Raw genomic sequence first — 12,937 nt, forward strand, 5'->3', positions numbered from 1 at the left:
AAATACTAATTCTCATTCTTATCTATGTAGCACATGCACCACAAGATCAAAGCAATTAGGACAACACCCTCGAACCTCATCCAATAATCGTTAGGATCCTTAGGGTCTGGCCCATCACAAATCACAAAAATAAAGATGCTTTCCTATGGACAATTTTCATATGTCTTGACATCCAGGTTTGTCTAAAATTCATATTTTTAATTATTCCAACTATATTTCAAATGATTGTTTCTAACCACTAAACAGGAACAAAAAATGGAAGGGAAGGTACCTATTTCTACGTCTGACACAATGTACCAACGCTTCGAAGAAGGGAAAATTTATCACATTAGATATTTTAATCTCCTCCCCAATAACCAACGTTACAGGCTTACCGATCAACCATACATAATCAATATCAAAGAAACAACAACTATTACACTGATTCAAGAAAACATTGCACCGATTCCTTCATACATATTCCGGCCACAACGCTACACCCAGTTGATCAGCTTAGCAAGTGAAACCAACTTCCTACCAGGTAAAAAAAAAACAAAAACTCTCTCACACAAAAATAAATCCTAATTTTTTTCCAAACAACCAAATTATTCCTACAGATGTTGTTGGCCGCATTTGCCTCATCCAAGGAAGTGATTTATATAACCACTACACAGATTCAAAAATCATCATTGGATTACGTTTAGACAGGTACAAACTTTTTATTAAGTAATAATTGGTTTACAACTAAACAAAATCTAATACAATAATTATTTGTAGATCGAAATTGGTACGTCTAACTTTATGGGACAAGGATGCATCTAATTTCAGGGAGTTAAATCGCATATCAACAAGGAAAAAACAAGTCGTAATCATCACAAGTATCATTCCACGGATACATGAAGGTAATAAACTAAACATAAACTTTACAGAAAACTAAATGCTAACAAATATTTGCCTTTTTCAGAAAAACTATCACTTACAGCAACACCTGGAACGCGCTTCTACTTTAACAACGAAATTGATATCATTCAACGCTTCCAAAAGAGGAATAAACTGCTATCTTAAGCCTCATAGCAAACACCACCAGTCAACTTTTAAAACATTTACGTTACCACTTCCTACATCAATTAAATTGTCACACACAAAGATTATTTTCTCATTCAAATATCGAATTCCTCAAAACTATTTATTATTCATACTTACAGTTGTTTTTTTTAAAAAAATGATCACCGTTTCGAACTTCTCCCCTGTATAAAAAAACAAAACTTAACTTATCCTTTCAGAAACCAAAAAACACACAATTTTAATTCACCTGATTTTTATTAAACATGTAATCCGCGCGCAACGCGGACGCCGGCCCTAGTTGTAGTAATTGGTTAATTCCCGTGATTATATCCGTAAGCCAAAAAGTCAAAAGTAAATTCTACGAAATCCGATTTTATTTGTAATTATCTTATTTAATGGAAATTAATTAATAAAAAGACGAAAAACGTCACGTCAAGGCAAGTCTTTCTGAGAACGCTTCAACTTCCTTCTTAACCACGCTAACCGCACTTGCTCTACTCTCTGCTCCCACAGTAAACCCTAATGGCGGCGATTGAAGAGGACGATGTGTCGGTGATCCTCGAAGAACAGCGCGAGGAGATCATGGCCGCTAAAACCCTAGCCCAGGACCACGATCTGGCTTTCAACCTTCAAATGCAGGAAGCCCTAGCCGTTTCTCGAGCAGCCCACACCTCCTCTCCGACACTCGATTTCACCGCTGAAGAAGGTGACGGATTTGACTACACGTCGCTGATTCTAGAGGACATTGCGCGAGTCGATCAGGAGAGGCGAGACCACGAGGTTGGCGCTCAGGAGACGAAGAGACTCAAGGTCGATCTCGACCGCCGGATCCACGATCAGAGGTTTGCTAAAGAGATTATGAACATCCCTGACGCTGATTGGAGCAAAGACGGCGACTATTTCCACAAACCTTACTCGCTCGAGGAAGCTTCCTCCTCCTCGGCCGTCAAGGTCCCTCCTCCTTTCCCTGCGATTGGGTTTGAAAGTTTCCGCGTGTATTGCAAAGGATTGGTGAGTGAGGAGATGATTGGTGAGACGAGGGTTACGGTTGGGGGTGTTGGTGTGGCTCTTTGTGACTCCTCGGATAATCTCATTTGGGAGGTGGCCAAGGTTCTCGGTGCTGACGAGTCTAAGAGCCCTCAAATTGCCGAGTTGGAGGCCATTCTTCGTGCCTTGGATGAAGCTTTGACCTTTGATTTGGGAAGGGTCACCTTCTTCATTGATGATTTCAACCTCTTCAACTACGTGAGCTCTCTCTCTCTCCCTGAAAAATAAGATTCCTTTGAAAAAGGTCTCGACTTTTTGAATGATTGTGATTCTTATTTTTGGGCTCTTCGATCTTATTTTACATAATCATTTGCATATCTTCGAAAGTTTTACTCAGAAATTAGATTTCTTTGACAAAGATTGTGAATTTCTGAATGATTGTGACCTTCCATTCTTAAAAAAGTTTACTCCTTTTAGTTGCTAAATTAGCGTGTTTTACGGTATTGTTCTCCTTTTGTTTTGTTTTGTTTGTTTGTTACCTTTTACTATGTCCGTTGCTACAATCTGAATAACTGTGTCTTTGCAGTCTTTTACCTAATTATTTGGCATTTAACCATTTGAGAATCATCTAATGTGAATCTGGATTATCTTACCGTTGTAGTTTAGTTTAGTTCTGGTTGTTTTCCCTTTTTGTTGATATTATTGATCTTTGATATGGCTGCTCATGTTTTGCCCTGTAATCTAGGTGACTGGGAGGGTGGAACCTAGGCAGAGCGCTGTTGCAACACTTGTAAACAAAGTGGCTCTTCTCCAGAAAAAGTTCTCTTATTGCCAACCATCTCTTTTGACAAGAAATGATGTTAAGTTTGTGTTCAAGCTCGCAAGAGATGCGATCGTGTCTCAAATCAAATGGCCTGAGGAGACTAGTAAAGGCAAGACTTTCAAGGAGACTTGTGTGATCTGCTACGAAGGCATCACCGTTGACAAAATGTTCTCCGTTGATGGTTGTTTCCACCGTTTCTGCTTTTCCTGCATGAAGCAGCACGTTGAAATTAAGCTACTCGGAGGGAAAACAGCTACTTGTCCGAGCGACGGGTGCAAATCAGAAGTAAAGATGGATTGCTGCGCCAAATTTCTTGATCCCAAGCTCGTTGAGGTTATGATCCAACGCAAGAAAGAAGGCTCCATTAATGTTTCTGATAAAGTTTACTGTCCATATCCTAAGTGCTCGGAACTGATGGCCAAAGCTGAAGTTTTTGAGTATACCAAACAGTTCTTCGTTGGCACTGAGCAATCTCCTGCGAGGAAATGCATGAAGTGTGGGCTCTTTTTCTGCATGCAGTGCAAGGTACCGTGGCACTACAAAGACACCTGTGATGACTTCAGTAAGTCAAAGAGGTATCAGAACGCTGGAGATGGAATGCTCAAGTCTCTGGCGCAGAGCAAGCGGTGGAGACAATGCATAAGGTGTAACAATATGGTTGAGCTTGCTTTTGGGTGCTACCATATAACCTGCAGGTACCTTTGCTTATTATGGTTACTACAATACAAATCCATGGATAAAGAAAGGAGAGACCATGTTTGGTCATTTGTTTACTATTGCTGATCTGATGTTTTTTATTGTGTGGCTTGCAGATGTGGATATGAGTTCTGTTACACGTGTGGAGCTGAATGGAAGAACAAGAAAGCGACATGTGCGTGCCCGATCTGGAATGAGCGCAACATAATCCGTGAAACAAATGTGAATCGTAGGAGGTGATTTGTCTTTGTGTTGCGTGAAAGGTTAAGAAGTAGATTGTTAGGGTTAGAGTTGGTGACAGCTCTAAAATCAAAACACTAGTTATGGCCTTTTGTTTTGCGGTAGGCTTCGGTTTTTGTTGTTTTGGAAACTGATCTAAAAATTTGGTGTTCTACTTTGGATCTTCTATTTGGGTTTATAATGTTGGGCAAAGAAATGACTGCGTGGGAAGGAAGAACAAGCTTTAGTCTGTTAAGCTAACAACTCAGTACCTACAGATCAACAAACTCACTGAAACTCAACCAAATCTTATTACGACAGCTGACAAACAAGTTCATCATCATGAATCATATCAATAATTCAATTTTTTTTCATGTTTTTTTTAATTAACTAAAAGATATATTGTTTTTTTCAAAAAAAAATTTTAACACTGGATTTATCATTGATATGTTTGGGTGAAAGCCCAAGAGAACAACGTCTCAGACGTACATCAACCATAAAGAGAAACAAACGCAAAATGCAAAAAGATGAAGACAATAAAGAGAGAGACAAAAGCACAAAACCACCAATGGGTAGTATTACAGTAAACACTCCTAGCAGACGGAGACAGCAAGTGAGCAAAGTGATGGAGGAGGTCGAGCCGCTTCCTGAGCTAGTAAATCCTTGAGCCAAAACGGACCACCTGTAACTACATAAGACTGGAAACGGTTGTCTGAAGATGCATAGTTTTGGGGTAGATCATGAGTTATTATTACATCAGGAACATAAAATTGATAACAGGATAACTCGTTAGCAGGGAATGATCGTTTTGAAAGCATATCTGATGGCTTGTTTCCGTTGCTACCAATCCATTCGAAATCAGTTCCTTAAAACTGGACAAAAATTTGAAATGTACCAAATGACAAAAAACAAGTTTCACCCATCCAAAAAAAAATCTGCATGGACCAAGAAGAGGAAACTTACCATTTTGCCTTTAATGATGCCTCAATATGAACCATTAGATCAGATCATCTCTCTTATAATATGAACCCTTAGATCTTCAGAAGAAAAGGAATGAGGTTGACTGCCTATTCCCACTCCAAAACACACTGACCTTACTTATCCCCCTAGACTATCAACCTCTTTATAAATCCACCTGATCATATACTTGTTCTTTAAATTTCCCCACAAACTTTTTAAATCCCCCTCTCTAATCAATTTCAAAATCCAAATTAGAAGAAATTAAAACGCGTTTAGAAAACACTGATTGCCCAATTAAAAAAAACCAGACCCGACCCAGAATATTAAAAAACCCGACCCGAGATTGCATTCTCTTCTCTCGTTTCTCTCTCTCTCTTTTCTCTGTCATCTTCTTCGTAAGTGTCGTGGACATCTTCTGCTCAATTTAGTGGATGTGGATGAGTATGGATGGATAGTGGTGGTAACATTCAACTTATGGGAACAAGAAATTTCACTCGATGCGAATCAGCCTTGCATTCAGAAGTGGAAGCACTGCGATGGACGATGGAGAATATGCTTCAACACTCAACATGTCAGAGCTTCGAGACGGATTGTAAGGAATTGATTGCAATGATAAAGGATCCTCAGGCGTGATCAAGCTTTGCGACCGAATTGGAGAGGATAAAGACACTACAAATATGCTTCCCAGACTTCAGCATTATTCATGTTCCACGGATGCGAAATCAGATTTCAGATTTTTTTAGCTAAGACTACTAGATCCTTCCATAGAAAGTTAATTTTTATTGGTTGTTATATTCTGGTTTGGTTATCCAGACCCCTAATACAATGATCTTTAGACGTCAAAAAAAAAAAAACAATTACTGAAATTTACATAAAAACTAAAATCAGTGAAATTAAAAGTACCGAGAGCGACATGATGAAGCTGTCTTTTACTCCTGAGAGCGAGATTCTTGGGAGAGTAGAGACAAATCGCCACTCAAATCCCGGCGGAGATGAAGTCGCATTGTTGTTTCTCAGGGACGGCGCATGGCGTATGCGATTGTTTACCACACGGCGAAGGAAGCTTTCACTTAGGTCTTCTCCGTGATCTTAAACGCTTTCCATATAACTGATATTTTCCCAAAATGCAGCCACCAGTCCTTTTGGTCAAATCCTGCTCGCTTCGGATTGCTACCACATGATCTTCAGAGGTGTACATTTTCATTCAGTTGATGACTAATTTATTATAATTGTTTGCTTTGATGAACACTAGGGCTTTATAGTTTGTACTCTTTAAATAACTTTCACTATACATCTAATCAAGGGTGTTCGTTGGCGTTAAATGTTAAGAACTTGCCTTTTTAGATACAGCTTGGTATGATTGATTGTTACATAAGTTTTGGTTCATGGACTTTTGAGATACTTCTCTGTTGGGAAGTATTTATTAAGATCTGCACAATGGTGGAGCTTCGTCTTGATGATTGGAGAGTAGTGGAGAATATTCTTAAAACCAGGTAATCATAGACAAGTCTCATTTTAGAGTATTTATTAGAGCTACCTTTTACTTTAATTATATTACGTGTCATGGCTTTGAATATGCTAATGCTGGATGTCATTGTTGTCTGGCTAATAATCTATCATTACATTTTCTAAGTCAACTCTGAAAATATGCTCTCAGACATGAAGATGTTTGCTTTCTTCTCGATAAATATAATGGGAATTTCTGTCTTAGAACGTGCTGGAGAAATTATCATCCACCATTTTTGCAGAGTTCAAGATTCGTTCAGGATAGTCTGATTCTCTTTTTTTTCTTTCCTTTGTCACAAATGGCCACAGGATCACATCTCATTCTGATGATCTTCTTTGTTCATCTGATCTTCATCTCGAGTCAGCAGGAGGAGACAGGGTTTATCTATAATGGCTTTGGCCAAGCAGACCTTTCTACTGACGGCGTTGCCAAGATTCTTCCGGAAGGACAGTTGCAGTTGACCGATGGATCCGGGCAGAAAATGGGACATGCTTTCTTGAAGAAGCCTTTTGAGTTCACTTCACCTGAATCACTCTCTTTCTCAACACATTTTGTGTGTGCTCTGGTGCCTAAGCCAGGATTTATCGGTGGTCATGGTATCGCCTTTGTTCTGTCTGCTTCCATGGATCTCACACACGCAGATGCGACGCAGTTCTTGGGACTTTTTAACATCTCCACTCAAGGATCCTCCTCTTCTCATCTAGTCGCTGTTGAGCTTGATACTGCCCTCAGCGCTGAGTTTGATGACATCAATGCCAATCATGTCGGTATCGATGTCAACGGCCTTATCTCTATCGCATCGACCCCTGCTTCTTACTTTTCCGAGATAAAAGGTAAGAACGAAAGCATATCGCTTCTGAGTGGAGCTCCTGTTCAAGTCTGGGTGGACTACGGAGGAAACGTGCTTAATGTTTCGCTGGCCCCTCACAAAATTCAAAAGCCAAGTCAGCCTCTTTTGTCAACATCCCTGAACCTTTCAGAATCTTTCCCAGATAGAATGATATATCTTGGTTTCTCTGGAGCGACAGGGACATTGATCAGCTACCAATACATACTAGGCTGGAGCTTTAGTAGAAACAGGGAGTCACTGCAGACCCTGGATGTCACTAAGCTTCCTCGAGTCCCTCCTCATAAAGCTAAAAACGAGAGACCATCAACGCTGCTTATTGTTCTGCTCATATTACTGGCAGTCATATTGTTTTTGGTTCTTGGAGCAGCTTTCGCCTACAGGAGAAGAAAATATGCAGAAGTAAGAGAAGAATGGGAAGGAGAATATGGTCCACACCGCCTTTCCTATAAAACTCTGTACAAAGCGACCAAAGGGTTTCACAAGGAGGGACTTCTCGGGAAAGGAGGCTTTGGAGAAGTGTACAAAGGAACTCTGCCTTCCCATGGAGAAATAGCAGTGAAAAGAGTGTCGCACGAGGCAGAGGAAGGGATGAAGCAGTTTGTGGCTGAAATCGTGAGCATGGGTACTCTGAAGCACAAGAATATGGTTCCACTTCTTGGCTACTGTAGAAGAAAAGGTGAGTTACTTCTGGTATCTGAATACATGCCCAATGGTAGTCTTGACCAATACTTGTTCTACGACGATAAACCTCCCTTTTCATGGCGTCGGAGACTTATAATCATAAAGGATATAGCTTCAGCTCTCAGTTACATGCATACAGGAGCTCCTCAAGTTGTTCTCCACCGGGATATCAAGGCTTCTAATGTTATGTTAGACGCTGAATATAATGGAAGGTTAGGGGACTTTGGTATGGCGAGGTTTCATGATCATGGAGCAGACCCTGCCACAACTGCCGCTGTGGGAACCATTGGCTACATGGCACCGGAGCTTGTTACCATGGGAGCTTCCACTGCAACCGACGTTTATGGCTTTGGTGCCTTTTTACTTGAAGTAACATGTGGGAGGAGACCCGTTGAGCCTGCGTTGCCAGAGGAAAGAAGGTCTTTGGTTAAGTGGGTCTGCCAATGTTGGAAGATGGCTTCTTTGCTCGGAGCTAGAGATCCGAGAATGAGAGGTGAAATCTCAGCTGAGGAAGTGGAAATGGTATTGAAAATTGGATTGATGTGCATGAATGCTGTGGCGGAGCTGAGACCTTCGATGGAAGAAGTGATGCAATACTTAAATGAAAGCCTGAAGCTGCCTGATATCACCCCAAATTCTCCTGGAATAGGGTCCTTTGTACCACTGATTATGGGATCATACCCGCTCTCAGCATCCCTATACTCTTCTTCCTCAGCCAACGACTCTACATTTGTCACTCACTCCATTGTCTATGGCCACGGTCGGTGAAAAACTTGGGAAATTTTCTCCTCTATTGTATTAAGTTTATTTGGAATGAGAAAAGCCATGTTAGCGTTGTGTGAAGTAACTCTAGTTGGCGGGAGTACCATTGTGCTCCACTTGTGAAACTTATTCTAATACAACACAAAGACATCCCAGCATTGAAAAGTAATGCTTGGAGTCTTTTGTAGAAATGGCTTTTTTTTTAGGATTTGTAAATTTTGATGTGTGTTTGCAACTGAAGTTTTGTATCTTCTTATCTGCATTTCTGTTTCTACATTAGTTTTACTGCATTTTCCTGTAACTAAGTTGTTTATACAGATGTTTGCAAGTTTTTCTTCACTTCACCGACTCTGTATATTAGTTTGATCTCATTCTTGGTTGTAATTAGTTGAAATGATTTCAGTTTCATCTGTGGAGCTGAGTGGGATCACCAGAGAGCATCATCATCATATAATCAGAGATGATTGTTTCATCCATGACAGGTAAAGGCTTAGAGGTTTATTATTGAAACGGTTAGAGACTAAATTTGTGTTCTGATATCCGGGACATATTGATCTTAAGTCTGGGGGTAATAGGGAGATGACACCCTTGAATATATGGTAGCTAGTTCAGACATGTGCTCATAAAGCTCTGTATATTTTATGTTCTTTTATTGTTTGGATGTACTGCTTACAAGGAACGGTCAAAGAACTTGCTATTGCTTGTTTGAAGTCAACACTATTATAAATTCCATGTGCGATTATTGGTTTAGGTAGAATATATGGGACTTAAATAGACTAGTATGAGAAACGTGGTCTGCTTATTTGTAGTTTTATTCTTATCACACTATGGAGTCAATTTTGAACTGTCGATTTTTCTCCTGGAAAAACCAAGAAAGGCGTTCACATAGGTCGCGATCATTTAACATAGTAGAAGACTTCAACGTTAAGACTTCATTTTCTTTGTTTTGACTTGTCTAATTCTACAAAATGTGGGTGCTTGGCTTTTTCTTAGGATTTGGTTCCTTTTTACTTTTGAGTGCTTCTCCCCTCCCCACGAATAAGCTTCACAAGGTACCTTTTCAAGATGATTAATCTAATGATTTTTTTTTTGTTGGTGGCTACCGCGTGTAGCAGTTGTCTTTTTTTTTTTTTTTTTCCTGACTGATGCTGTGATAATTTATGCCAAAGTAATGTCTTTTTTTTTTTTTTGTGCGACGCTGAAGTAATGTCTAGTCGTCTAGATTGAATATTTAACGACGTGAGCGGTTTGTAATATACTAATATACAACATATATAATATTAAATGGCTTCGCTGTACTTTCTAAAGCCGATAAAAGGTAAATGCATATGATGCAGAGTTCATATCCATTAAGAAACAAATTACCACTAAATAAGTTCACATTTTTTTTTTCACATCTTGTTTTCTGCAGCCAGCAAAGTTTCGATCAGAGAGAGAGAGAGAGAGATCTGCTCAGAGAACAAGAGAACTGTCGAATTCATCAGCACCAATGGCTCGTGGATCGTTTATGATCTGGTATTACTTTTAGTAAGTAAGTAGTTATTTGTTTTCTTACCCAGCTTCATAAATAATAATACAAGTAGCTGTCGTCTGAGAAAAATCCGGTGAAAGATTGTGGGTATTGATTCCGAGGCACATGTAATGATTAATTTTAATAGTTTTGTTAGCACGCTTCTAGCACTTTCCTTTGTTTCTTTGGATTCAAATATGGATGGATTACTTCTCTTAAACTAACATCTGAATTTGAACATTTGAAAACCATGTGAAGATATATGTTGATTTTTATAATGTTATCAAGCTGTTATAGTACAGTTGTTTAATACCAATAAAGAAATGGATGCTCGTAGTGTCTTTATAAAATCACATTTTCTTTAAATCAGAGAGGAGGAAAGATCTACTACAAAGCAGTTTTGGCTTCATCGGCAGAGCAATGTCTAGTGGATTGCTTCTCTTCTGGTTAATCTCCTCTTTTCATCTCATAGCTTTGTCAACTTCAACAACAAAGGAAACAAGTTTTGTCTTCAACGGCTTTGGAAAAGCGGATCTTTCTGTAGATGGGTCAGCCACGTTGCTTCGCGGTGGATTATTGCAGCTTGCTAAAGACACGGAGCATCAAATGGGCCACGCGTTCACCAAGAAGCCAATCGAGTTCAGCTCCTCTAAGCCGCTGTCATTCTCAACACACTTCGTCTGTGCTCTGGTGCCTAAGCCAGGAGTCGAAAGCGGGCACGGCATCACCTTCGTGATATCCCCTTCCGTGGATTTCACTCGGGCGCAGCCGAACCGGTACTTTGGGATCTTCAACGCCTCAACGGGTGGATCTAACTCTTCCCGCCTCTTTGCTGTTGAGCTCGACACTATAAAAAACGGAGAGTTCGAGGAGACGAACCATAATCATGTCGGGATTGATGAGAACGATCCCATTTCAGTGGAGTCAGCACCAGCTTCTTACTTCTCCGAGACGCAACAGAGGAATGTGAGTCTTAACCTCTCTAGTGGAGATACTATACAGGTTTGGGTTGACTACGAGCGAACTCTACTCAATGTCTCCGTGGCTCCTCTTAATGTTGTCAAGAAGCCACGTCAGCCTCTGTTGTCACGAGCCATGAACCTCTCAGATTTGTTTCGAAGCACAAGATTGTTCGTTGGGTTCTCTGCAGCAACGGGGTCAGCAATCAGCTACCACTACCTTCTTGGGTGGAGTTTCAGCACAAGCGGGGAACTACTGCAGCCACTTGACATCTCTAAGCTTCCTCGAGTTCCTCGGCATAGAGTTAAGCATAAGAAACAGTATGCTCTGATCGTCGGTCTCCCCGCTGCTCTTGCTATCATTGTAATAGCTCTTCTTGCAGGAGTTTATTACCACAGGAAGAAAAAGTTTGCGGAAGTGAGCGAGCCTTGGGAGGAGGAGTACGGTACACACCGCTTCTCATACAAATCTTTATACATAGCAACGAGAGGGTTCCACAGGGATGGGTTTCTAGGAAGAGGTGGGTTTGGAGTAGTGTACAGAGGAGATCTCCCTGAGAGCAAACCTATAGCTGTGAAGAGAGTCTCTCATAACGGTGAGGAAGGGATGAAGCAGTTTGTGGCTGAAGTCGTGAGCATGAGAAGTCTCAAACACAGGAACCTCGTTCCGCTTCTTGGGTATTGTAGGAGAAAAGGAGAGCTTTTGCTTGTTTCCGAGTTCATGCCCAACGGGAGTCTTGACCAGCACTTGTTTGATGACCAAAGTCTTGTTCTTTCTTGGTCACAAAGACTTGTCATTCTCAAAGGTATAGCCTCTGCGCTCTTTTATCTCCACACGGGAGCTGAACAAGTCGTGCTGCATCGAGACATCAAAGCTTCCAATGTTATGTTAGACGCTGAGCTGAACGGCAGGTTGGGAGATTTTGGTATGGCTAGGTTTCATGACCATGGAGGCAACGCAGCCACGACAGCAGCGGTTGGTACTGTAGGGTACATGGCTCCTGAGCTAATAACAATGGGAGCTTCCACTGTAACCGATGTTTATGCATTTGGTGTTTTTATGCTTGAAGTAGCGTGTGGAAGGAAACCTGTGGAGCCTGGGATGGAAGCTGAGAAACGGTTTCTCATCAAATGGGTTTGTGAATGCTGGAAGAAAGATTGTTTGCTTGATGCTAGAGATCCCAGATTTGGAGGAGAATTCGTACCCGAGGAGGTCGAGTTGGTTATGAAAATCGGGTTGCTGTGTACAAACATCGTGCCAGAATCACGACCAACAATGGAACAAGTGGTTCTTTACTTAAACGAGAACCTGCCGTTGCCGGATTTCTCGCCATATACGCTTGGGATCGGCTCATTTACTCCAGTAGTGGTGGATGCAGCCTCTCTTACAGGCACATACACTTCAAGGAACTGGTCTGCTCCTTGGGCATCTTCTTCATCAGCCAACAACTCAGAGGAGCATGAGCAACCATTGGAATCCAAGAACTCTCTAAACGTAGTTGCAGAATCAGAAGACATCGAGGCTCGCCTCTCCAAGCCAACCAGTGGCTGCTGATACAGTTTATGAAGTATCCATTGGATGTTAATTTGAACACGTAGGTGCTGCTTATTGGTGAATGATCTCATTGGGAGTTCATTCGCTGAGGATACTCATGTATAACTTGTGAATGTTTCAATTTCAGGTCTTCTTCATTGTATTTCAGCATATGTTTTTTTTTTTGAAAACTTTCTAGTGATCTGGTGACTATTGTCTTTTTTTCCACTCAATGTACATTCTTTCTTTTTTTGGGGGGATTAACTGAACACCACCACTTGTAAGTTGTAACCAACCGACAAAAAGATGTTCATTGGATGATGAATTAAGGAATAGTCTTAGATATGGACTGCTCTGTTCCATGTGAAGACTGGTCCCGTTTAAGTAAGTGATTGTGACTCTGCA

At 40.8% G+C, this 12,937-nt stretch overlaps 4 protein-coding genes across 10 annotated transcripts in view; 3 read left to right on the forward strand and 1 right to left on the reverse strand.

Moving 5' to 3' along the window:
- The window catches only part of LOC103873306, a 728,778-nt gene that overhangs the window by 393,047 nt on the left and 322,794 nt on the right, over positions 1 to 12,937 (reverse strand). The window lies entirely within an intron of this gene.
- LOC103873416 lies at positions 1,467 to 4,025 on the forward strand. Its single transcript, XM_009151820.3, has 3 exons — positions 1,467 to 2,289; positions 2,777 to 3,549; positions 3,667 to 4,025. Exons 1-3 carry the CDS (start codon positions 1,567 to 1,569, stop codon positions 3,788 to 3,790), a joined length of 1,620 nt encoding a protein of 539 aa, XP_009150068.1. The 5' UTR covers positions 1,467 to 1,566; the 3' UTR covers positions 3,791 to 4,025.
- LOC103873418 (probable L-type lectin-domain containing receptor kinase I.6) lies at positions 5,608 to 8,868 on the forward strand. 4 transcript variants are annotated; one of them, XM_018659910.2, is made up of 2 exons: positions 5,608 to 6,222; positions 6,387 to 8,868. In XM_018659910.2, the coding sequence occupies exons 1-2, from the start codon at positions 6,086 to 6,088 to the stop codon at positions 8,533 to 8,535; spliced, it is 2,286 nt and encodes a 761-aa protein (XP_018515426.1). In that variant the 5' UTR covers positions 5,608 to 6,085; the 3' UTR covers positions 8,536 to 8,868. The 4 variants fall into 4 exon arrangements, with proteins under 4 accessions (XP_018515426.1, XP_033128488.1, XP_033128489.1 ...); XM_033272597.1 differs by having other exon boundaries at positions 6,478 to 8,868; XM_033272598.1 differs by having other exon boundaries at positions 6,601 to 8,868.
- Positions 8,961 to 12,782, forward strand: LOC103873417 (probable L-type lectin-domain containing receptor kinase I.5). 4 transcript variants are annotated; one of them, XM_033272595.1, is made up of 3 exons: positions 8,961 to 9,011; positions 9,941 to 10,060; positions 10,410 to 12,782. In XM_033272595.1, exons 1-3 carry the CDS (start codon positions 8,990 to 8,992, stop codon positions 12,551 to 12,553), a joined length of 2,286 nt encoding a protein of 761 aa, XP_033128486.1. In that variant the 5' UTR covers positions 8,961 to 8,989; the 3' UTR covers positions 12,554 to 12,782. The 4 variants fall into 4 exon arrangements, with proteins under 4 accessions (XP_033128486.1, XP_009150072.1, XP_009150069.1 ...); XM_009151821.3 differs by lacking the exon at positions 8,961 to 9,011 and adding an exon at positions 9,799 to 9,847; XM_009151824.3 differs by lacking the exon at positions 8,961 to 9,011 and having other exon boundaries at positions 9,687 to 10,044.

Source organism: Brassica rapa, chromosome A06, assembly GCF_000309985.2.
Source record: "Brassica rapa cultivar Chiifu-401-42 chromosome A06, CAAS_Brap_v3.01, whole genome shotgun sequence".
Taxonomy (NCBI): Eukaryota; Viridiplantae; Streptophyta; class Magnoliopsida; order Brassicales; family Brassicaceae; genus Brassica; species Brassica rapa.